This window comes from Propithecus coquereli, unplaced genomic scaffold (genome assembly GCF_000956105.1).
Source record: "Propithecus coquereli isolate 6110/MARCELLA unplaced genomic scaffold, Pcoq_1.0 Scaffold848, whole genome shotgun sequence".
Classification (NCBI taxonomy): Eukaryota; Metazoa; Chordata; class Mammalia; order Primates; family Indriidae; genus Propithecus; species Propithecus coquereli.
In genome coordinates this window covers 155140-181318 of record NW_012154707.1, presented here as the reverse complement: position 1 = coordinate 181318, position 26179 = coordinate 155140, and the positions used below count along the sequence as shown (strand labels likewise).

The 26179-nt window shown below is 42.7% G+C and overlaps 1 protein-coding gene across 1 annotated transcript; it reads left to right on the top strand.

Annotated features, from left to right (window-relative positions):
* The first annotated feature begins 3596 nt into the window (after window positions 1-3596).
* LOC105826057 (zinc finger protein 491-like) lies at window positions 3597-19533 on the top strand. The gene is made up of 6 exons (XM_012663968.1): window positions 3597-3759; window positions 17126-17252; window positions 17456-17516; window positions 17910-18562; window positions 18620-18907; window positions 19058-19533. Exons 1-6 carry the CDS (start codon window positions 3757-3759, stop codon window positions 19531-19533), a joined length of 1608 nt encoding a protein of 535 aa, XP_012519422.1. The 5' UTR covers window positions 3597-3756.
* The last annotated feature ends 6646 nt before the right edge of the window (window positions 19534-26179 follow it).

Genomic DNA, 26179 nt, shown 5'->3' with positions numbered 1-26179 from the left:
CAGTGCTTTCCAGTTAGGCAAATTCCGTGGCTTTTTTATTGTGCAATGATTATTAAGGAGGAAGTCACCGTTAGAAAGATACTTGGTCCTTGATTCCTTATCTTAACCCTGCACAGGTTTTTAGCGGTATTCCTAAGCAAACAAAAATAATTGCATGAATGTCCCATCGCCATAGAAAGACTTAAATATGGTGTTTCAAGTCAGTTTTATCACCCAATCAGGTTCTTTTTGCCTATTGCACAGAAAAAGAGGCAATGCACCCAGACAGCAGCAATTCAGCAGAGAAGGAGTTTATTTATCTGTTTGGCAGCTGAATGCAGAGGGGGCGACATTTCTCAAATCTGCCTCTTGAGAAGCTCTGGGCTGGGGGTTTTAAGGGTAGTTGGGCCAGCAGGGGGTTTAGGGAATTGGCATTGCTGATTGTTCGGGTTCAGGGTGAAATCAGGCTTGTAGACACTGCATTCTTGCACTGAGTCAGCTCTTCCATGGGGGTCGTAGGAGCTGCTGAGTCAGTTCCAAGGTAGGGGTCACTGATCTGGTCTGTGTCCCAGAGCCCATAGGAATGCAGGGTCTGGGAAACCTCTTAAAAGGCAGTCTCAGGTTTTACAATAGAGGTGTTACCTACAAAGGTGATTAAGGGAAGTTGTAAATCATGTGAGCAAACTGCTAAGCAGTAAGCAATTATAGGGAAGGGAGCTAGGGGCAGAAGCTGGTCAGTGCTTACCTTGTGGAGCTTTACCTCCAGCAAAGTTTTAACTGCTTCGATTCAGTTGATTTTATAGGGACAGTTTCAGACCCCCTGGCCTTGATTACTCTTCAGTGTGGAGGTGTGGACAAACAAGGTGGGAGATGGCTCATGACCCATCCTGATGACAATGTGGATAGTTGGGATCAAGCTCAGGATGGGAGGAATGAAACCAATTCGTAATTGTTTGCAAGTACTCAAGAGTGCCAGGCTGGGGACCTACAGATTACATGACAAAAACATTAGTACTTTTTGAAAGGGGCAGCCTTGCAAAAATAATGGGAAAATACCTAATCCCACAATTTCCCCAGTAACAGTGAAAGATAAATCCTAGGAGTTCTCTCACTAACAGTTCTCTCACTCAGGAACACTGCAGGAGTTCTGTTTTGCAGAACTTCTGAAAAGAAGGAATAGCAATGGAAATCTCTCTTTCAAAATTGGTTTTTTAAGAATCTGCTTTTTACAGCCTAAAGAGTTCCTGAGGGAACAGCGGGGTGCGAGCTCCAGGCGACAGTTATATCTGGAGGAAAGATTCACATGATAATCCCTTCTCCAAGAAAAGGCAGGAAACCGACTCTTCGACATTGCCATCCTGCTGTCACTTTTGTTATCAACTGAAAGCCATCACTATTTTTTTTCTCTTTGTCCCCCTTAAAATGAGAAAGCCACTTGCCTTCACCACTGGCACTCCCTTTTCTTTCTTTGGGATGCCACGCCATCTCCATGCTCTCTTTCTCTTTCTCCTTCTAAAAGGATAAAATCAATTTCACTTTTATATATTCGCATCTCTGCGTGAGAAATCTTTCTCCAACCGCGCGGGGAGCACGTACTAAGCTTTCCACCCTCACACTTTTATCCACAGTTTTTACATAGTATTTAAGTGAACACTGAATTACGAGGTAAATAATGATCCCGTTAGAAGAGTGAGAGTTCTAATCTTAGGCGTCCCGCAGGGCTGATCAGAAACCCAGAGGGAGCCAAGTGAATAGCCCCGCACCCCACGCAGACGTGAGACCTCAGCCTCACTCCTCCCCAGCCCCATGTGCACGCAGAGCTCGGGACTCACCGCCAGGAGTCTCCACCTGCGCCGGCCCAGGGTCCCGGGTAGAGCTGGTTCTGCGGCGGGGCTCAGGCCACCATCTGTTCCCCTGAGCCCTCCCCTGACCCCATTGGGCTCTGCGTCCCCTCCCTGCAGCCCCCTCGACCCCAGCTATGTCCTACCCTAGGTCCCTCAGACGCCGCTACGATCTGGATGTCTTTTTTAAAATTTTTAAATCTTTTTAATCCGTTTAAATTATCTTAGAATCGTCTTCCTCCACTTTGTTCATAAACGCAGGAGGAAAGCAGGGCCCTGCTGGTGTCTTATTCTAACACTGGGATTGCGGGTCTTTGTCCCATTTCACTGATCAGTGTTGGTGAGAAGCAGGTGAACACCTGCAGCGGGCAGCAGAGCCTGAGGCCAGTGGCTCCAAGCTAAGGCCTGTCTGGAACCTGCAAAGGGAGGGACATGAGGCTCCCCTCCGGCTTCCCCTGCAGCCTGGCCTCTCTCCTGAACCTCCAGCTGCTCAGGACAGACACAGCAGGAGCGTGGACTCTAAGAAGTCCCAGAGCCCTGGACAGCAGGGAACCCACGTGCAAATGCGTTTGGGGGCTTTCGTGTTTCTAAGGTTGGACATCAGGAGGCAGAGGCTGTTTTCTGACCAATGTTTTGGTTTTGATATGTATACAGTAGCTGCAGTCATGCTGTAATTTTTCTTTCTTTCTTTCTTTCTTTCTTTCTTTCTTTCTTTCCTTTTTTCCTTCTTTCCTTCCTTCCTTCCTTCCTTCCTTCCTCCCTCCCTCCCTCTCTCTCTCTCTCTTTCCCTCTTTCTTTCTTTCTTGTCTGACTCTGTCGCCCCCGCCTCCCTCAGAGTGCAGCGGCGTCATCATAGCTCTCAGCAACCTCAAACTCCTGGGCTCAAGCGGTCCTCCTGCCTCGCCCTCCGGAGCAGCTGGAACTGCAGGTACATGCCACCACACCCGGCTAATTTTTTCTTTTCTTTTTTTTTTTGTAGAGACGGTGTCTTGCTCGTGGTGAGGCTGGTCTCGAACTCCCTCAAGCGAGTCTGCCGCCTCAGCTTCCCAGAGTGCTAAGATTACAGGCCTGAGCCACCGCACCTGGCCTGTAATTTCTAAATATTAAGAAGATCCGTGAAGGTCGGGCTTAGAAAAAGACTTGTTTGGGGGTGTCTCCTGGAGAAATGGTTTGTGAATTGGACAGTTTATTAAGGTCAGAAGCTTAAACTGACTCTGGGTGAGTTTCCTGTGGGTGAAAACGAAGGATTTGGAGGGAGCGTTTCCACACTGTTAGCAGGGGACAGAGGGGCATGTGAGGAAGCCCTGTCACGCTTTATCCCAAATTCCGGACCCAGGAGGACATGAGGCCCTCTGTCCTGTTCCACTGTGGCCTGGGCGGGTCTGGGCTCCCCTCCCGCTCTGAGGCAACCGGATCGCTGCACTGGACACGGAGTCTGGAATTCCCCGCGCACAATCGTGACTGGATCCAAGAGGAAGAAGCACAGCCTGTCGTGTGAGGGAGAGGACAGCGCCCCCTCTGGCAAATGGGGAGCAAGTTGGCCTGAAATGGAAAATCCCATGATCAGGGCACAGGGAGCTGGGCCTGAGAGACGCTGTGGATGGAAGCCGCCAGGTGGGGCTCCGCAAGTCCGCATTTCCTTAGGCTTCACCTGTCACTCAGCCTCGGGGGGCGGGGTCTGGAACAATATCCAATCTGAGTCGCCGGACGGGGCCTGCGCACTGGCCCTCTAAACGCGCCGCGGGAAAGAGGAAGCGACCTTTAACCTCTCTTCTCTCCCGTCTGAGTCGCGCGGGCCTTGGTCTCAGTCGGCCTTTTCTGCTCCAGTAGGCTTTGGTGCCTCCGCCACAGCTTCTGTGGCGCCGTCACCTACGCGGTGAACTACACCGGTCTCGAGCGCAGTAGCGAGGACGCCGGACACCTTGGAAGGCGGGAAATGGTGAGTGGGGGGGGGCCCGACGTCCCCAGACGCGGAGCAGGGGCTGGTTGGAACCGGCCGGAACCGGCTGTGGCTTGACCCGGGTACCCGGCGGTCCGCTCCGGTTTCTTCGGTCCCTTCCGCCAGCGGGGTGGGGCTGGGCCGGCAGTCGGGCTCCCGGGCGTCCTGTGCCGTCCCTGCGTGGCGACCTCGGTCCCGCCCCAGGAGTCCTGTCTGGGCAGCTCGGCGGCTGCAGCCCCGCGTGTCCCCAGATTGTGCGGTGACTGCGGGAGGGTCGTCGGGGGGAGGTTCCCGATTCGGTGTGTGGGGGTCGTGCGTGGGCGGGGCTGCGGCCTGTTGGGACCCCAGCCCTTCCTTCTCGTGTTAAAAATTAACCTGCGGTGGTTTTAAAAATACAAACGTTTATTTGGGCAAAGCGATGTTTTTTTTTGTTTTTGTTTTTTTTTTTTTTGAGACAGCGTCATACTCTATTGATCTCTGTGGAGTGCAATGACGTCATCATGGCTCCTTGCAGCCTAACTCCTGGGCTCAAGCGATCCTCCTGCCTCAGCCTCCCGGGTAGCTGGGACTACAGGCGTGCGACACTACACCCTGCTAATTTTTCTGTTTTTAGTAGAGACGGGGTCTCGCTCTTGCTCAGCCTGGTCTCGAACTCCTGAGCTCCAGCGATCCTCCTGCCTCAGCCTGCCAGCGTGCTAGGCTTACAGGTGTGAGTCACTGTGCCCGGCCTAAACAGCCATTGTTAAATGAGAAACATTTGTGGTTATGGTTGAAGGAAAGGCTTTTGTAAGGTGCGTGGGGAGCCAACCCAGATTAAATACTTACTTGTTTACAGTTATGTAGTCGCCTTATTTGGACTCGTCAACCTGATCATCGAAGGGATCAGATTCCACTTTTAGAGAGTTTATGGAAGCTAAATACCAGAAATGGCCTTTGAGGAAAACACGGACTCCAGAGAAATGGGCTCAGTGCTCTGAAGTTAAGAAATTATGTTTTTGCTTATATAGGCAGAAACCACAGAATTCAACAATTTATAACATTTTCCATACAAGGCTGGTTTGCCAGTTTTTACTTCCTTTCCAATTTAAAAGAGTATTTAAGATTCCATCTTAGGACAGTGTGATAACCATTACATTTTTGCGTGAGAAAGGTAAGAGAGATCTTAATCTATGGTGAAGAGGCTATTGTTCTTTTCTGACCCGCTGTAGTCACTTACATTTCACCAAACAATGTAGTTCAGGAAAAGGCTAATCGCTAATCAGAAAAACAAAGGTTGCAGCTGCCTGTAACGTGACTCAGGCCCCCAAATCACATTGCTTTAAGGCTCAGTAGATTTTGATTTACTGATTTTTCACAGACTATGCAGGTGGAAAATTTCTGGATATGTAATTAAAGGTCAGTTATTGGTTGCTTAAGCCTGTATTTCATTTGTCTTTAAAATGGTACTTTACAACAGTTGCATTTGAGTTAGCTTCCCATATGGTCGGTTAGAACCTTAGTTCACTATACAGCCAGTTCAGTATGTTTCCTATTTAAATGTTTAACTCCCTCCAGGTGGACTGGTTTTTCCTGCATTTTCCAAATAAATGGGAAGGTCTCAAATCGTGGACCCTCTTTCCCCCACGTATCTCTCTTCTAGGGCCTGCAGTAAGTTCCTAAATTTCCAGTTCTTTCCCCACATTCCCAAATACCAACTTTCCCTCTCCAACTCACAATATTATCAACTCTTTTGTTTTTTATTGTATAATCTATTATTTCTCTTTATTGTGTAATACATAATTTGTCCTTTGTTTCAAATAGATGTAGTATTTTGTTTATCATTTTTTCACAGAGCAATGGATGGCACTTTAAAACATTTGTTTCCTGTTTGTGAACATTTCACATCAGCAAAGTAGGGAATAACCACCTGACATCCCTGTTTAAGTAAAAAAAAAAATTAAAAGGAAAAAACTTCCTGCCTCCTTTTATCTTTCCTAGGCACAGACACCTTATCAGAATGTCTTTGGTTGAGTTTCCCCATTTGAAACTTTTCAGGTTGATGGTCTGTCATCAGCGCATTGTCTATCTTTTCCTGGTCCTGGGTTTCAGACCTGCCCGGGGCTGACCCAAGATGCCCACAGCTGCCAGGTCTCTTGGAGGGTCTAGTGAATATCAGCCTCTGAGTCACTCCTCCCCCAGAGGACAGCACGAGGGGTGGGGGAGGGGCACACGTGGGGTGCAATGCAGTGTTGGTGGGAAATGGTGCTTGAACACTTCAGTTAGCAGGACGAGGATGGAGGGATGTCCGGCATTATAGTGTGACCTGACCTCACACTTGAGTCAGACATGTCTGTGTTCCAGTCGGCACTGCCCGTCTGTGAGTTTGTCCCCTCATAAAGAATTGTCCACTTATTGCAGCTTCAGTTTATCAATTGGAAAATGCATTTTTCACTACAGCTTGAAAGAGAAGAAAATTTTGCAAAGAGGCCAGAAAGAGGTAGATATTTTGCCGGGGGGGAGGGGGGGGAGGGGTAAAATCAAGATCTAGTCTTTTTGTTTTTCCGAGACAAGAGTCCAGCTCTGTTGCCCAGGCTAGAGTGCTGTGGCATCAGCCTAGCTCACAGCAACCTCAAACTCCTGGGCTCAAGCAATCCTTCTGCCTCAGCCTCCCGAGTAGCTGGGACTACAGGCATGTGCCACCATGCCTGGCTAATTTTTTCTTTATATATTTTTTTAGTTGTCCAGCTAATTTCTTTCTATTTTTAGTAGAGACGGGGTCTTGCTCTTGCTCGGGCTGGTCTTGAACTCCTGACCCTGAGCAATCCTGCTGCCTCAGCCTCCCAGAGTGCTAGGATTACAGGCGTGAGCCACTGCGCCTGGCTTCAAGATCTAGTCTTACATTCCAGTTGTTAAAATTTCTTACTTACATTTTCTCTTCTCAAGAGCCGGTATAGTATGTTTCTCAGGTCTGTCCTTTTTTGGTGGGTGAATTCTGATGGAATACCAGGGCTTAGCTTTGGAAATGCTGCTGGGGAAAAGAAATAAGGAAAATGTTTCTTTCATAGGGGTGAATTAACAGGCAGTTCTCCGAGGCATGCTGCCCCATCACTGCAGGAAGAGACTCTACCCTCCCTGAAACCCTCTCTGGGCAGCTGCACACCAGCAGTTTTGCGTCTCACCCACCTTATGGAATGAGAACATCAGGAGAGAAATCTGACCTGGTGTTTTGGGTTTGTGGTTGGGTGGGACTCTCAGGATACCGTCCCCCTTCGTGCAGTCAGGCTTGGGTGGGCCCAGCAGCATTGCCTGCGTGGACCCCAGCTCCTCCTCCCTCCCCATGGGGTGGGAGCCTGTTTTCCCCTGTGCATTCCATACGTGTGAAGCAAGGTCTAAGGTCTAATCCTCTATCCTTTCTAAGAAGGGATTGCTTGGAAAGCTTGGTCAAGGAAGGCTTTATTCAACACAGTTGCACTCCTCCAATAACTGTAATGGGGAGAGAGATTCAACTAAACCTCGAATGCAGCAATTGAACTACAGCCAACGGGCAAGGTGAGGGAGAGGATGGAACTTGCTTAGGTATCAAGGGTGAGGCAAAAGCAAGTTGATTAACTATCACCAGTGGAGAAAGAGGAACTTGATCTGATATCAAGTGTGTGGGTGTGTGTGTGTGGTGGTGGTGGTGGGGTGGGCGGGATTCTTTCTAAACTGCCCTGGAAGGATTCTTGCTATAACTGCTGTGCATGACAAAGCCACAGCCTAGTCCCGAAGAGGGTTCTGAGGAGCCTGACTTATGTTTGGTCAAGGAGGGAGACCTTGAGACCCCCAGCCTAGTTCTTCCTAGGGCTCACAATAAATTCCTAAATTTTGTTTCCCTCCCCACATTCCAAAATGCAAACTTATCAACTGTGTGTCCCTCATACTAGATTTGAAATAGCTGTAGTATTTTAATTATCATTTATCCATATTAATATGTGGTTGTATGTATTTATTTTTTGAGACAGAGTCTCACTCTGTCACCCGGCCTAGAGTGCAGTGGCATCATCATTGCTCACTGCAACCCCAAACTCCTGGGCTCACAACGTGGTCCTCCTGCCTCAGCCTCCAGAGTAGCTGGGACTACAGGGGCATACCACCACGCCCAGCTAATTTTTTCTGTTTTTTGTAGAGATGGGGTATCCTTGCTCAGGCTAGTATCCCTAGTAACCCCTGAGCTCAAGCAGTCCTGCCTCAGCCTCCCAAAGTGCTGGGATTAGAGGCGTGAGCGACCGCACCCTAAATTTTTAATATGTTGTTTATATGAATATCTTTCATGAGAGGAAGGCACCAAATAACTACTTGAAACTACATTTTGTAAAATACTTGTGCCTAATGATTTGTGGTGTTGAGCGTCTTTTTTCATGTACTTATTGGCCATTTGTATGTATCTTTGAGAAATGTCATTCAATTTTTTTCCCCATCCTTTAATCAATTTGTTTACTTCTTTGGTATAATAATTCAGTATTGTCAATTTTTCCAAAAAGAAAACCACTGAAAATTTTACCAACTTAAGCACACTTCAGTATACAGTTGAGTAGTGTTAACAATACTCACTTTGTCGTGTGACTGATCTCCAGAAATTTTGCACCTTTCAAAGCTCAAGTGCTGTAGCCATTGAATGCTGACTCCCCATTTCCCCTTCCTCTCAGTTGCAATTTTTTTTTAAGGTTATTGACTGTATGTTGTTGCAGCCAGTGAGGTCAGAACATTAAGATAAGACTGATAAATAACAATCCAAAAATTTCTAGAAATGTAGAGTTCCCCCATTACAGTCACCCCACGTTTAAAATATTAACATATTCTATAAATGACAATAATTTACAATAAAGTAAAACATCACGTATTATCATTAAACTAACAGCACTTTCTTAAAAAGAATTTCAGCTTGCAAGTTTCCTCAAAATAAATGAGTTAAGATTTTAAACATTGAAATTTAAACAAAGCTGAATTCTAATTAGATGACAGACTTTAGAAGTTAGTAAATAAATTTTAACAAGAATGTATCTTTGTAATGTACCTTTGTAAATGAAGAAAGAGCACAAATTGATCAACATGGGCAAGGCACATGCCCATTTTAAGCTTTTTCTCTTAATTTATCTCTGTCCAAATATCAAATTTCATGAAATTTTCTAAAAATGTATATTCCCAGTATCATATCAACACATCATGTTATACCAAACATAGCCATTATCTTGCTTTCCAAAACAAAAGAATTTTAAGGTTATCTTGATATCTATTAGTATAGCTTCAAATTTGGTGATATAGTAATCCACTTCAAAATGTAGTATTTACCAAAGATGCAAACGTAAAGGACCAGTGGATGATTTAAATGACCTTCAATAAGGTGATAATAATGATACAATGGGCAAGCAAGCCAGTTATCACACTGATCTGCATGTCTCCCAGCATTTGGCAGTGTTTTTTTTTTTTTTTTCCAGCATATTACGGGGCAGATATCTTTTCAATATCCTGAATTCCGGTCCTTTGGATATATACCCAGCAGTGGGATTGCTGGGCCACGTGGTAGTTTTATTTTTAGGTTTTTGAGGAACCTCTATACTGTTCTTCATAGTGGTTGCACTAATTTAGATTCCCAGCAATGGTGTACAAGGGTTCCCCTTTCTCCACATCCTCAGCAGCATTTGTTAGTGCCTGTCTTTTTCATAAAAGCCATTTTAACTGGTGTGAGATGATATCTAGTAGTTTTGATTTGCATTTCTCTGAGCACTAATGATGTTGAGCATTTTTTCATATACATGTTGGGCATTTGTATGTTTTTTGAGAAATATCTTAGATCCTTTGTCCATTTTTTAATCGGATTATTTGATTTTTTTTTTTTTACTGAGTTGTTGGAGCTCCTTATTATTAATCCCTTGGCAGGTGGGCAAATATTTTCTCCCATTCTGTGGGTTGTCTCTTCACTTTGTTGATTGTTTCCTTTGCTGAACAGAAACTTTTTAGCTTGATGTGGTCCCATTTGTCCAATCTTGCTTTGGTTGGCTGTGCTTTGGGGGTATTATTCAAGAAGCCCTTGCCCAGCCCGATGTTATGAAATGTTTCCCAGTGTTTTCTTTTAGTACATAGTTTCAGGTCATAGGTTTAAGTCTTAATCCTTTTTTTTTTTTTTTTTTGAGACAGAGTCTGGCTCTGTTGCCCTGGCTAGAGTGCCGTGGAGTCAGCCTAGCTCACAGCAGCCTCAAACTCCTGGGCTCAAGCCATCCTCTTGTCTCAGCCTCCCGAGTGGCTGGGACTACAGACATACGCCACCATGCCCGGCTAATTTTTTCTATATAGATTTTTAGTTGTCCAAATAATTTCTTTCTATTTTTTAGTAGAGATGGGGTCTCGCTCTTGCTCAGGCTGGTCTCGAACTCCTGACCTTGAGCGATCCACCGGCCTCGGCCTCCCAGAGTGCTAGGATTACAGACGTGAGCCACAGCGCCCTGCCAGTTTTTGTTAAACTTTTATAACAAAAAAAGTTTTTGTTATAGTTCACTTCTTTGGTTAAATTTATTCCAAGGTATTTTATTTTACTTGGAGCTATCGTAAATGGTATTACTTTCTTGGTTTCTTTTTCAGATTGTTAAGTGTTGGCATATAGAAGTGCTACTGATTTTTGTATGACGATTTTGTATCCTGCAGCTTTACTGAATTTGTTTATTAGTTCTAATAGTTTTTTGTAGAGTCTTTAGGTTTCTGTAGATATAAGATCATATTGTCTACAAAGATAATTTGACTTCTTTGGAAACAATTTGAATGCCCTTTATTTCTTTTTCTTGTCCGATTGCTCTAGCTAGAACTTCTAGTACTATGTTGAATAACAGTGGTAAGAGTGGGCATCCTTGTCTTGTTCCAGACCTTAGAGGTAAGGCTTTCAGTTTTTCCCTATTCAGTTATCCTAGCTGTGGGTCTGTCATATATGGCTTTTATTGTGTTGGGGTTAAGTTCTTTCTATACTCAGGTTTTTGAGAGTTTTTATCGTGAAGGGATGTTGAAATTTATCAAATGCTTTTTTAGCATCAGTTGAAATGATTGTATGGTTTTTGCCCCTTATTCTGTTAATATGATGTGTCACGTTGATTTTGTGTATGTTGAACCATGTTGAACCATCTTTGCATGCCCAAGATGAATCCCACTTGATCACAATGAGTAATCTTTTTAATGTGTTGTTGAAATCGGTTTGGTAGTATTTTGTTGTGGATTTTTGCATCTATGTTCATCAGAGATATTGGCCTGTAGTTTTCTTTTTTTGTTGTGTCTTTGTCTGGTGTTGGTGTCAAGGTGACACAGGCCTGGTAGAATGAATTTGGGAGTATTCCCACCTCCTCAATTTTTTGGAATAGTTTAAATAGGATTGGTATTAGTTCTTTGAATGCTTGATAGAATTCAGCAGTGAAGCCATGAGGTCCTGGGTTATTCTTTGATGAGAGACTTTTTATTACTCCTCCTATCTCTTTACTTGTTATTGGTTTATTCCGGTTTTGGATTTCTTCCTGGTTCAGTGTTGGTAGGTTGTATCTGTCTAGGAATTCATCGATTTCTTCTCGGTTTTGCAATTTTTTTGATACATAGTTGTTCATAGTCTGTAAAGCTCCTTTAGATTTCTGCATTATCAGTTGTAATGGCTCCTTTTTCATCTCTGATTTTAATTTGGGTCTTCTCCGCTCTTTTCTTAGTCCTGGCTAAAGGTGTGTCAATTTTGTTTATCTTTTCACAAAGCCAACTTTTCATTTATCTTTTGTATTTTTTTTGCTTCATTTTCATTTATTTCTGCTCTGATCTTTATTATTTCTGTCACCAATTTTGGGTTTGATTTGCTCTTGTTTTTCTAGTTCTTTGAGATGCATCGTTAGGTTGTTTAAAGCTTTTCTACTTTTTTTTTTTTTTGAGACAGAGTCTTGCTCTGTTGTCTGGGCTAGAGTGCCATAGCTTCAGCCTAGCTCACAGCAACCTCAAACTCCTGGGCTCAAGCGATTCTTCTGCCTCAGCCTCCCGAGCAGCTGGGACTACAGGCATGCACCACCATGCCCGGCTAATTTTTTCTATGTGTTTTTAGTTGTCCAGATCATTTCTTTCTATTTTTCAGTAGAGACGGGGTCTCACTCTTGCTCAGGCTGGTCTCGAACTCCTGACCTTGAACGATCCACCAGCCTCGGCCTCCCAGAGTGCTAGGATTACAGGCATGAGCCACCGCGCCCGGCCCTCTCATAGGTTTTAATATGTTGTGTTATCATTTTCATTTGTTTTGAGAAATTTTAAAATGTCCTTAATCTCTTCATTCACCCACTGGTCATTCAGGAGCATATTGTTTAATTTCCACATGTGTATATTTTCCAACGTTCCTCTTGTTACTGGTTTCTAGGTTCATTGTGTTATGGTCAGAGAAAATACTTAGTGTGATTTCAGTTTTTTTGAAATTTTTTAAGACTTGTTTTATGGCCCTAACATATGGTGTATCCTTGAGAATAATCCACGAGCTGAGGAGAAGAACGTGTATTCTGCAGCTGTTGGATGAAACATACTGTAAATATCTATTAGGTCCATTTGGTCTATAGTGCAGATTAAGTAAGTCCAGTGTTTCTTTTTCTGTATGGATGATCTGTCCAATGCTGAAAGTAGAGTGTTCAGGTCTCCAACAATTATTGGGATCTATCTCTCATTAGCACTGATAATATTTGCTTTATATAAATGTGTGCTCCAGTGTTGGGTGCATATATATTTAGAACTGTTGCATCCTCTTGCTGAACTGACCCCTTTATCAGTATATAATGAACTTCTCTTTTTACAGTTTTTGTCTTGAAATCTATTTTGTATGAGGGAAGTATAGCTACTCCTGCTCTTTTTTAGTTTTCATTTGCATGGAATATCTTTTTCCATCCCTTTAGTTTCAGTCTGTGTGTTTACAGGTGAAATGGATTTCTTTCAGAGACCATACAGTTGGCTCTTTTTTTTTAATCATTCACCCACTCTCTGTCTTTTGATTGGAGAATTTAGTCCATTCACATTCAATGTTATTATCAATAGGTAAGGACTTCTGCCGTGTGTTAGGTCTGGAACAGAGAGAGAGGGACACATGAAGCCTCATGTGTAGCAAAATGCTATTTATTTTGGGCAGCTGGGTGCAGATAGATGGGTGGAGGGGAAAAAAGCATTCACACTGAGGGAGGGGAAAACCTTGGGTTTTATAGGGGGTTTCTTAGTGGGGAGTGAGTACCTGGGCCAGAACAGCTGCTGCAATAAAAAATTTTTTTTAAACAACCAATTTCTGGGACCCCTGGGTCAGTCTCATCCTGTAGAGATAAGGGAGGAGGGTAGTTCCGTCCTTATCAGGGGGGATAGGAATGCTGGCTCCAGCAGTTTGTTAGGTTTACAACCTCCGGGGCCTTTCCAGACTCCTGCAGCTATTGATTCACAAACCTTGGTTTTCTGTTAATTGCATTCTGTCCCACACATACTTTTCGAGTTCCCACCTGGAACAAACCTAACACCATGTTTGTTGTTTGATTTCTTGTCCTCTCTTTCTTCCTTCCTTCTTGTCTTCCTTTATTAAATTTGATTTTCTCTGGTAGTGCTTTTTTTGTGTGTGTATCTGCTGTAGGTTTTTTGATTTGGGGTGACCATGAGGATTGCAGAAACCATTTTTATAACCGATTGTGTTAAACGTATGACAGCTCTGCTTACAAACAAAGAAATTATCAAGCAAAGAGAAATATAATAGAAATTCTACACTTTAACTCCATTTCCCCAACTTTTTAACTTTTTGTTGTTTCCATCTATATCTTTTTATACTGTCTACCTCTCAAAAAGTTCATTATTTTTGATAAGTTTGTCTTTTAGTCTTCCTACTCTAGATAAAAGTGATTTATGTACCACAGTTACAGCAATAGAGTATTCTGTATTTGCGTACTTACTGTTACCAGTGAGTTGTATACCTTCAGGTGATTTCTCGTTATTCATTAATGCCCTTTTCTTTCAGATTAAGGACATCCTTTTAGCATCTCTCCCTGGAGAGGTCTGGTGTGGATGAAATTCCTCAGCTTTTGTTTGTCTTGGAAAGTCTTTGTTTCTCCTTCATGAGAGAAGGATATTTTTGCAGGATATAATATTCTAAGGTTAAGGTTTTTTTCCTTTGGCACTTTGTCATTCCACTGTCATGTGGCTGTAAGGTTTCCACTGAGAAGTCTGCTGCCTGATGTATTGGAGCTCCTTTATATGTTTTCTTTCTTTTTTCTTGCTTCACTTAGGACCTTTTCTTTATATGTGACTTTTGGGAGCTTGATTATTAAGTACCTTGAGGTAGTCTTATTTGGGTTAAATATGCTTGGTGGTCAGTGACCTTCCTATACCTAAATATTGACATCTTTCTCTAGGTTTGGAAAGGTCTCTGTTATTATTTCTGTGAATAAACTTTCCACCCCAGTCTCTCTCTCTACCTCCTCTTTATGGCCAGTAACTTTTAGATTTGCCCTTTTGAGGCTATTTTCTAGATCTTGTAGGTGTGCTTCATTCTTTTTTATTCTTTTTTTTTTCTGACTATATTTTCACATAGCCTGTCTTCAGCCCCAGAAATTCTTCTGCCAGGTCAATTCTGCTGTTGAAAAACTCTGATGCATTTCTCAGTTTGTCAGTTGAATTCTTCAGCTCCAGAATTCCTGCATGATGATGATGGTGGTTATTATTATTATTATTATTTTAATTTCAGTCTCTCTGTTAAATTTCTCTGACAGCCTTCTGAATTCCTTCTCCATGTTGTCTTGAAATTCACTGAGTTTCTTTGGGACAACTATTCTGAATTCTTTGTCTGAAAGGTCATGTCTGCATTACTCCAGGATTGGTCACTGGTACCTTATTTAGTTTGTTTGGTGAGGTCATGTTTTCCTGGATATTCTTGATGTTGCGGATGTTCGTTGATGTGTGGACATTGAAGAGTTAGGTATTTATTTTAATCTTCTCAGTCTGGATTTGTTTGAAACCATCCTTGAGAAGGCTTTCCAGATATTCTAAGGGAATTGAATGTGAGATCTAAGTCTTTGGTCACTGCAGCCATATTAGCACTGGGGGGTGTCCCAAGCCCGCTAATACTGTGACTCTGGCAGACTCCTTGTGGTACCATCTTGGTGGACTTGGGTAATATGTGGGAGAATTCCCTCTCTTACTTTCTTCCCTCATTCTCCATGCTGGGCTGCTGGAACTGGGGGAGGAGTGACATGGGCACTTCCTTTTGGCCACCAGCACCAGGTCTCACCTGTAGCCAACTCAGTCTCACCCAAAGCCTGTGGTGACTGTTTCTGGCTACCTCTGATGTTTATTCAAAGCCCAAAGGCTCTTTAGTCAACAAGTGGTAAATACTGCCAGAACTGGGTTCTTCCCTTCAGGATAGCATGTTTCTTTCTGGCCCAGGGTGTGTCCCAAAATGCCATCCAGGAACTAAGGCCTGGCTTTAGGAGTCTGCTTGATTCTTTATTTTACTATGGCTGAGCTGGTAACGAAGTTGCAAAACCAAGTCCTCTGAATTCTTCCCTTTCCTTTCCCCACATGGAAGAAGACTCCCTGAGTCATGCTGCCTATAGTTGAGGGAGGGGTGATAGAGGCACTGGCTTGGCCACCACTGCTGGTGTCTCACTGGATCAAGTGTACCCCAGGTCCATTGACTCTGAGCCAGCACAGCAACAGGAATTGCCCAAGGACTGTAGCCTTTGTGACCCAACTGCCTTATGAATTTAGTCTAGGCTCCAAGCTGCCTTTTGTCAGCCAGTGGTGGGGTTAGCCAGAACTCAGGTTTTGGGGCCAAGGATTTCCTTCTGGCTGGGGCTGGTCCAAGTGCTCCCTCTGTCGGTATTGGTAGAATTCTGCCCTGTGCTGTGTTCCCCTGTGCCAGGGTGGCCCTGCGTTTCAATGCAAAGTCCCACAATCATTTCACTCTCCCTCCCAAAGCAGACAGATTCTCTTTCCATCTGGTGCACTGGCATGGCCCTGTAGGAGGATGGGGCAGGGATGGCATAGGCAATTCAAGATGGTCTTTTCTGCCCTCTTCAGTGCCTCATTCCTTGATATAATGTAAAAACCCAGGTAGTGTGGTTGCTCACCTGATTTTTGGTTCTTCTGAAGGTCCTTGTTTGCATGGATAGTTGTCAAAATTGGTGTTTGTGTGGAAGGACGATCACTGGAGGTTTTCTGTTGTATTGCTCTGCCCCTCTTTTGAGGAACCTCCATATACTGTTTTCCTTAGGGGCTAAGATCTGAGATCTTTTACTTTTTTTTTTTAAGAGACAAGATCTGGCTCTGGTTGCCCAGCCCGGAGTGCAGTGGCATGATCATAACTCAATGCAGACTTGAACTCCTGGCCTCAAGGAATCCTCTGGCCTCAGCCTCTGGTGTAAAGACTACAGGCCTGCACCACCATGATCAGCTGTTCTTTGTGTGTTTTGTAATGATGGGGTCTTGCTCTGTTGCTCAGACGTGTCTCAAATTCCTGACCTCAAGTGATCCTCCTGCCATGACTTTCAACAGCACGGGGATTACAGGTGTGAGCTGCTGCATGGGCTTCTTAGATTTTTTTGGACAGTGACATGGGTTGCAATTTCCTGAAATCTGCACCAAAGCATTTCTTTGTAGTGCTTGAGGTTTTTGTTTTGTTTTGTTTTGTTTTTGTAGTGGAGACAAACGAGTTATTAATACTGTATTAAGACCTTTCCAGATGCATGCTTTGCCAATACTTTCTGTAGTTTTGTGGGCTACCTTTCCCCTCTATTGGTAACGTCCTCTGATAAACATTTTATATTTTAGTCAGTCATATTTGCTTTTTTAAGACTGGGCCCCCTCAAGTTTTAACAATTTAGGTTTTCCTACCCCAGTAGTGTTTGCCGCAAAAGTTTCTGCTCATGGCATTTTCTATCGGTAAATTAAGACTCTGTCATCCATTCGGTTGGTCGGATCCCATCTAAAATACCATCAAAGGTTATATTTTCTGAACAAGTGTATTCAAGGATTCACAGTCTCAAGATTGATAATGCTCATTTTGTTCTGCACGTTAATTAGCATCAACACTTCGTTATGATAGGTGCCACAGACCCAGTGTACAAAGAGACATTAATGGTGACCCAGGTAACACATCCTTCTCCCTCGATTCACCAACGAGACACGTTTTGCTATTCTGCTGTTGCTTTACTCAACAGTTCTATTCTACCATCAGAATTGCTGTGTGGGAGGAAGTGAGTATAGACAGAGAGTAAGAGTCTGATGACAAAATTGTGGAGTGAATGTTTGGAGATCCATGTGAAATTCTTAAGAATATAGTTTTCTGGTGTGGTGCATCTCACCCATCCTCCTCTACACATGTGTGACAATCCAGGACTCAGTGGCCTTTAAGGATGTGGCTGTGAACTTCACCCGGGAGGAGTGGGCTTTGCTGGATCCTTCTCAGAAGAAGCTCTACAGAGATGTGATGTGGGAAACCTTAAGGAACCTGGCTGCTATAGGTAAGGTTGACAATATTCCTTCACTTAGTGAATTACAGAACAAGTGTTTCTTGTTCATCAATGCTGTTTTGTGATTTGAAATATGGACAGGGCATACTTTGGTGTATACATCAGGCATGACTCCAGTGTACATTGAGCTTAGACTGTAATAATTTTTTCATAGTTTTGTAATTCAGGACTATTTTTCTGGGTTTGTATTTTAGGGAGAAAATGGAAAGACCAGAACATTGAAGATCAGTACAAAAATCCCAGGAGAAATCTAAGGTAACTTGTACTCTCAAGACAAAGGCTTTTCTCTCAAGACAATCTTACATTGTCAGGAAATGTTAAAAACATGCAAACAAAACAAATAACCCCAGCATCAAATGTATTTATTCTCAGAAAATTTTCTCTAAAAATGCATACTTAAATGTGACAAAGATGTTTGATGTCTGTGAAAGTTAATTTGATATCATATGAAGACCTCATGTGAATATCGCTTTTTTTAAAATTGGTATGGGAGGGCCATTTTCCAAAGCTTGTGGTCCATTCACATTCAAACAATTGAAACAGGGCTGAGGGCCTACACTTTCCTTAATCATGGTAAAAATTCAAGTGAAATACTTACTAATAAATATAAAATCATAAATCCTTAATAATGCTTCTCATTTTCTACAGAATTCTTATGGCAGAGAGACTCTTTGAAAGTCAACAAGGTAGTGAGTGTAAAGAAAACTTCAGCCATGTTCCAGATCACATGCTGAACAAGAAAAGTCCTGGAGTAAAACCTTGTGAAAGCAGTGTGTGTGGAGAAGTCTCCGTTGGTCATTCAACCCTTAACAGTCACATTAGAGCTGACACTGGACACAAACCATACGAGTTTAAGGAATATAGAAAAAAGGCATACACACGTAAGCAACGTGAGAAAGACTTCAGTTGTCGCTACTCTTTCCGAACACGTGAAGGGCCTCCCACTGGAGAGAAACCCTATGATTGTAAGGAATGTGGACAAACCTTTGTTCATCTCACAAGTTTTCAAAGACACATGGTGATGCACAGTGGGGATGTATGTTATAAATGTGAATTATGTGGAAAAGCATTTGCTTCTCTCAATCCGTATCTTGTACATGAAAGACTTCACACTGGAGAGAAAGCATATGAATGTAAACAGTTTGGTAAAGCTTTTGGTTGGTCTCGTTCCCTTCAAGTACATGAAAGGGCTCACACTGGAGAAAAGCCATATGAATATAAGGAATGTGGGAAAGCCTTCAGTTACACCACTTCCTTTCAAAGACATAAAAGGACTCACACTAAAGAGAAGCTGTATGAATGTAACCAATGTGGGAAAGCATTTTCTGATTGGCCAAGTGTTCAGAGGCACACTGGAGATGGACCTTATAAATGTAAGATATGTGGGGAAGCCTTCTGTTCTGCCATTTCATTTCAAAAACATAATAGGACTCATATTGGAGAGAAGCCCTATGAATGTAAGATATGTGGTAAAGCCTTTAGTTACACATACATTCGAGTACATGAAAGGATTCACACTGGAGAGAAAACATATGCATGTAAACACTGTGGTAAAGCTTTTCGTTGGTCTCGTTCCCTTCAAATACATGAAAGGGCTCACACTGGAGAAAAGCCATATGAATGTAAGGAATGTGGGAAAACCTTCAGTTACTCCACTTCCTTTCGAAGACATGAAAGGGCTCACACTAAAGAGAAGCTGTATGAATGTAACCAATGTGGGAAAGCGTTTTCTGATTGGCCAAGTGTTCAAAGGCACACTGGAGATGGACCTTATAAATGTAAGGTATGTGGGGAAGCCTTCTGTTCTCCCACTTTATTTCAAAAACATAATAGGACTCATATTGGAGAGAAGCCCTATGAATGTAAGATATGTGGTAAAGCCTTTAGTTCCACATACATTCGGATACATGAAAGGATTCACACTGGAGAGAAACCCTATGAATGTAAGATATGTGGTAAAACCTTTCGTTGTTCTTCTTCCTTTCGCGCTCATGAAAGGACTCACACTGGAGAGAAGCCCTATGAATGTAAGATATGTGGTAAAGCCTTCACCAGTTCCATGTACACTCGAATACATGAGAGAAATCACACTGGAGAAAAACCCTACAAATGTAAGGAATGTGGGGAAACCTTTAGTAGTTTCTCTTACTGTCGAAATCATGAAAGGACTCACACTGGAGAGAAACCCTATAAATGTGAGGAATGTGGGAAAGCCTTCAGTCGTTCCAGTGTCCGTTCAAGACATAAAAAAAGGCATACTATGAAGATATGAAAGAAATCCAATCAATGTAAGGGACTGGGACAGCATTTAATTGTCCCAGTTCCTTTCGAACACAGAAAAATAGAATGAAGAAAGACCCGTGATATAATTGCCTCTCCAGTTTAGAAGAGAGACCTGTGACAGGACAATAAAATCTAGAGCTTTGTTGGATGATTCCATGATACATTTCACCCAGTAGCTTTTGTTCCGTGAGATTTTGAAGACAGACGTGAGGATTAGTCACATTTTGGAGGCACCATACAGGGAGACAGGCAGATTCATAGGGCTGTGGGGACACTTTTTCCAGCCCCATTTTCCTATAATCCCTTGGTTTGCCCATCTCAAGAGTATCCTCAGAATCACTTTACCATTATTTTTTCAGAAGTGTAGGTTTCTTTAAAAGTCCCTGGTCGCTCCACATTATAGATATCTATCCCCAGTTTGACTTACCTTTGGGAATTATAATGTGTTTACCAGAGAGCTTATTCAGACTGTTATGAGCGGCAATAGTCTCTCCTGCTCACGTATCTTAGTCTATTGAATGGATTGGTATTGGGATAATTTGTATTACAAGAACGTTTGTACTGTTCTTGAGTCAGCATGACAACTACAGTGCCTCCAGCAATACCAGCCGGATGGGACCTTCTTCCTTTGCACTGCTCAATGACTAGTCTGACCCAGTACTTTAATGTGAGAATAAGCACCTTGCTCTTAACAGGAAATCTGGAGTGTATCCTGTTATTCACAGCTGAATATAATGCCTCAGTTCTTTTTCAATTTTGTTTTATTATATGAGATTAAAATCAATATCTAGTTTGGCCACATTTTTTTTACTTATTTTTTGAGAGACAGGGTCTCACTGTGTTGCCCAGTGTATACTTGAACTTCTGGGTTCAAGCAATCCTCCTGTCTCAGTCTCCCCAGTACGTGGTACTGCAGGTACACAACACCATGCCTGGCTGATTTTTTTCACATTTGTATAGATGCAGTTTCACTATATTGCCCAGGCTGTTGTCACACTCCTGGCCTCAAGAGATCCTCATGTCTCAGCCTCCTGAACCTTGGGGATTAGAGGCATCAGTCAGCTATACCTGTAATAATTGGCTTTATTAACTTTAGAACAACTTGTATACTAACAAATGTTATTCTCTTTTTCGTTTGCTGAGCATATATATATTAAAATGTTCCATTGCCATCATGGATGAGGTTGAGTTTATAATGTTACCAAGTTATTCATTTGATAATGTGAGTTAATATTACCATGTGCATATAACTTTAGGTATCTTTTTCTTATTGGAAATTTTACTTTTCATGCTCATATCCTTAAAATTTTTATCTTGATCATTTTTTCATTCTTTCATGGTCTCCAGAGTTAAATCATGCTGTTATGGGTGTCCTGTTGCCAAAGACTACCAGTACCATACGTGTTGCCAAAGAGAGTGTAATAAATTCTATTAATAAATATGGCCACAAACCCTAAGTGACTGTGGGATGTATCATTAAGAGGGTTTTCAGTAGAACTTTTATAGGATTTGTGTTTGTTTCCAGTGCTTTGGTTGCTATTCAAGGAAGTGAGTTATTTATGTGTATTGAATGCTGTTAGGATGTGAACTTAATTCTCCCTTATTCATCCTAATATGATAGTTATTCGGGAAGAGGCAGAAAAAGTGGAGGTTGTGGGTAAACCTAAATGATGACAATTTCTGGTCCAGTCACATTATTGCTCAGATAATATGCTGTTGATGCTAATTTGTCAACAGTCCTCCTATTACCAGCACTGTATAATAAAATGGAACATGCAGAAGTTAGTTTTATATATTATACACTGGCATTGAGCAATCACTTCCTCGAAGGTGCCAACCAAGCTCCTCTTCAGAAAAGCCTGTTTGAAATTCCCTACACTCAAAACCCAGGTACCACAGGACAGAGCAGCAATCAGTGACCAAACCCTCACTGTTTGTAGAGATGACATGTCCAGACTCAGATGATGTATCCACGAGTAAAGACGCCATCGTTGGCTGTCAGATCTTCTAGAGCATCACCTGGATGAAGGGGGAGATGGCAATACAGAGGTAGGTGCTCCTGAATCCAGCCACAGCAACGTCCTTCTCCCTTGAAGGCCAAATGCACAGGGATAGTTTTGGCTACAGAGGAGAAACGCTGTCATCAACTTGACTCCAAATGTGATTTCCCAAAGTGAGCAGACATTGTTGGGATGGCCAGGGAAGGTAAGGGATACTGGAAGCACAGGATGAGGGAGATGAACAGGACATGGCTGAAAACTTGGACATTGTTATCCTTGACTAAGGAAGTTTACAGAGAGCCCAAGGAGCACCATCAAGAGGATGGATACAGGAGTCCGTATCCAAAGTGTGCATGATCCAGCAAGGCCACCACTTCTGGAAAGCAGTGATGTTGCATCCTGTTTGAGTCCTGATGCTTTTCTGCATCTGAGTAGAAAAGGAAAGCTGCAATTTGTGAGTTTCAGCACTTTAGAAGTAAAAGTTACTTTGGTAATCTAGGCGATGTGTTTTGGATGTTTGGCCCCTCCAAGTCTCATGTTGAAATTGGATCCACATTATTGCAAAAGTGATGGAGACTTGGCAGCTTCCACCGAGATTTCAGAAGATACATGGAAAAGCCGGTGGACCCAGGCAGAAGCCTGCTGCAGGAGTGGACCCCCTGCAGAGAGCCTCTGCCAGGGCAGTGCGGAATTGGGAGTGGGAAATGTAACATTAGAAGCCCCATGTGGAGTCCCCACTGGGGTACTGCTGAGTGGAACTGTGGGAGGGGGGCCACCACCCTCCAGACCCCAGAATAGTAGAACCACTGGCCTCGTGCATTCTCAGCGTGGAAAAGTCACAGATTCGAGAACTCCAACCTGAGAGACCAGCTGTGTGGACAGTGCCCAGCAAATCCACAGGGACAGTGCTGCCCCAGGCTTCAGGGCCCTCCCCTTGTACCACCTTGCCTGGGATGCAGAACATGGAGTCAGAGGAGATCGTTTTTGATCCTTTAAGATTTAATGTCTTCCCTGCTGGGTTTCAAACTTCCAGGGGGCCTTTTGCCAGGTCTTTTGGCCAATTTCTCCCTTCGGAAATGGGAATGTGTACCCGATGCCTGTACCACCATTATATCTTAAAAGTCAGTAATTTGTTTTTGACCCTTTATAGGCTCATAGGTGGCAGAAACTTGCCTTGAGTGTCAAATGAGACTTTAGATTTTGGACTACTTACTTTGTTGTGGCTTTATCCACATTTATTTTCATTCCTAGTGTTTCCCACCAGTCAATTGATTTAAACTATATGTTGTGCTCTCTACATCTTCAAAATAAAAGTTTAGAAGGTCTTCTTGTGTTTCAAGTGGCCACATTGGAAAAATAACGTGGTTTTGTATGTGTTTTATTGGTAAACTTGTCTAATACAGTCATTTTTCTTCATTTTGTGTAAAGAATGTGCTAACAGCTGTACTCGGTGGTAATCCTAGCACTGTGGGAGGCTGAGGTGGAGGATTGCTTGAGCTCAGGAGTTTGAGACCAGCCTGAGCAAGAGCGAGACCCCCATCTGTACAAAAAATAGAAAAATTAGCCAGGTGTGGTGGCATGCACTTGTCCCAGCTACTCGGGAAGCTGAAGCAGGAGGACTGCTAAAGCCCAGGACTTTGAGGTTGCAGTGAGCTGTGATCATGCCAGTGCATTCCAGCCTGGATAACAGAGAGACCCTGGCTCAAAAAATAAATAAAATTATTTTGTTTCCATTTGTGTGACCACAGGACTATGCTGTTTGCAGCTGCCCATGAATCTGTAAATATATATATTTTCTTTTGATTTTCTCACTGTGTGACTGCTAGAACAATTTCAGTCAGTTCTGTGTGTTGTGTAGAGAGTGATTTACCTGATTCCTTCAGGGTCATTTTGTCCTGGGGCCTGAGTGCTGCTGCTGTCTATTGGGTCTGGCCTTGGGTCATAGAGGCTGTTCCATCTCGAAAGTAGGTGTTAGGCAAGACATTAGACCAGTGAAGGCCCCATTTTCCTATGTTGGTATGGATTGTCCCTGTCCTTGGAATAAATTCCAGCAAGTCTATTACAGTCTTGTGAATCTCCTTAGCAAGGAGACCTGGTTGACCCTTAAAAGCTGGAGTCTTTTTTTTTTTCTTTTCTTTTTTTTTTTTTTTGAGACAGAGTCTCACTCTGTTGCCCAGGCTAGAGTGCCATGGCATCAGCCTAGCTCACAGCAACCTCAAACTCCTGGGCTCAAGTGATCCTACTGCCTCAGCCTCCCGAGTAGCTGGGACTACAGGCATGTGCCACCATGCTCAGCTAATTTTTTCTATATATTTTTAGCCGTCCAATTAATTTCTTTCTATTTTTGGTAGAGATGGGGTCTCACTCTTGCTCAGGCTGGTCTCGAACTCCGGAGCTCAAGCGATCCATCCGCCTTGGCCTCCCAGAGTGCTAGGATTACAGGCATGAGCCACTGCGCCCGGCCTGAAAGCTGGAGTCTTGACCTTGTGTGTACCATTTCCGTGTGAGTAGCTTTGGATCAATTTGGATACCTGTCAGTTGTTCAGGACTCGATTTTATCCAGTGAAGGACAGGCATATGGCATTTAATTATAATGTTATGTTGCCAGTCAGAGGCTCAGTGTGTTTGAGGGCTTCATATGTAAGCCATATGTTTTTCAAGTGGGCTGTATTTGTTACTAGAGTATGGAAATTTTGTTGTTCCCACAGGGGAGGGGAACCTGTGGCTTTGGGGCCACATGTGGCCTTTTGACTGAATCCAAATTTTATAGAATAAATCCTTTTAATAAAGGGCTTTGTTGTGCAAAGTTCGGGTTCAGCGCAGGGGCTATACTTGGAGATCTGGAGAGCCACATGTGGCCTTGAGGCCACAGGTTCCCCACCCTAATGACCAAATTCCATATTCATCACTCATCAGAATTTCCAGCCTAGGTTGTAAATCTGGAGATGGGTAATGTGAAGTTTGGAATGTGGCAATGTAGTCTTTGCATTGCAAGTGCTTGTGTTTCTTCTTGACCCTGTGTGAAGTTTTGGGATTTCCTAGTTATATAATGGTTTCTGGATGTTGTTTAACTAAGGCATATGCTACCTCTAGTATCCAAATGAACCTATTAATCTTCCTGTTTCTTTAATGCTTTAAGGGCTTTTATTTCAACTATTACTGTGTTCAGGATTTCTCTCCCTTCTGGTGATCATACTCCTACAAATTTGCAATTGGTGCGTGGGCTGGTGATTTTGTCTATATTAATAGTTCATCCCAGCAATCTTAAGTGTGTTATTAATTGGAATTTCCTTGTTTAAGTTTTTCCTGGTCATTGTTTACCATTATAATGTCATCTACATATAATATCATTAATGATGTATATTTTGATTAGTCTATGTGTGATGATAAAGTAGAGTGAGCCATTACTGGAATAGTTAAATATCCTGTGGTAACGTTTTAAATTGGTATTGCTTGCCTTCCCACATAAAGGTGGTATAGTCTTGACTTTCATTATTGATACGGCAAAGAACACAGTCACATAGTATTTGCCATTATATTTCGTGATCTTATTAATGACTTCCACATCCGGTAATGCTCCTGGCATTTTAGGTGAGACTTTATTTAAATTTCTATACTCAATAGTTCATCTATATCTCCTGTTTGGTTTTAGGACAGGCCATACTGAACTATTAAAGTTATTTGAAATGTCAATTGTATTAATATCTTCCTTGAGGAGTTCTAGAATCTTTGCAGTTCTTTATGACCTCCCTTTAATGGGTATGGTTTAGTGCACGTAGCCTGGTATGACGTAGACAGTGTTACGGATTTTATTTTAATTTGTGCTAGGTTAGAGAATTTTAGTTCCTTTAGTTTCTTAGTAGGCCACCATAGGATAGAAAGTTTTGGACTCAGATCAATTCCTATAATATCTTCTAATTCAGATAAACTGTAAAAAGTACAAGTTATAGGTTTAGAGTTATAGACTGGTATAGAAGCGGAGATAAGGAAGACTCAGGTAAATTTTCCTCTAAGTCCTTCTAAATATATTAATGTTTGTGTTGGAGTGTGGTGCGTTATATGAAAAAAGGCTTGTGATCTAGTGTCTAAAAGAAATGTGTATGAACACTGGGGAAAAGACTCCTTAATAAATGGTGCTGGGAAAACTGGATAGCCACATGCAGAAAACTGAAACAGGACCCACACCTTTCACCTCTCACAAAAACCAACTCACGGTGAGTAACAAGACTTAAACCTAAGGCGTGAAACTATAAGAATTCTAGAAGAAAATGTTGGAAAAACTCTTATAGACATTGGCCTAGGGAAAGAATTTATGAAGAATACCCCAAAGGCAATCACGGCAGCAGCAAAAATAAATAAATGGGACCTGATCAAATTAAAAAGCTTCTGCACAGCCAAGGAAAACTATCACGAGAGCAAACAAACAACCTACAGAATGGGAGAAAATATTGGCAAGTTATGCATCCGATAAAGGGCTGATAACTAGAATCTACATAGAACTCAGGAAAATCAGCTAGAAAAAATCAAACAACCCTATCAAAAAGTGGGCAAAGGGGCCGGGCGCGGTGGTTCACGCCTGTAATGCTAGCTCTCGGGAGGCTGAGGCGGGCGGATTGTTTGAGCTCAGGAGTTCGA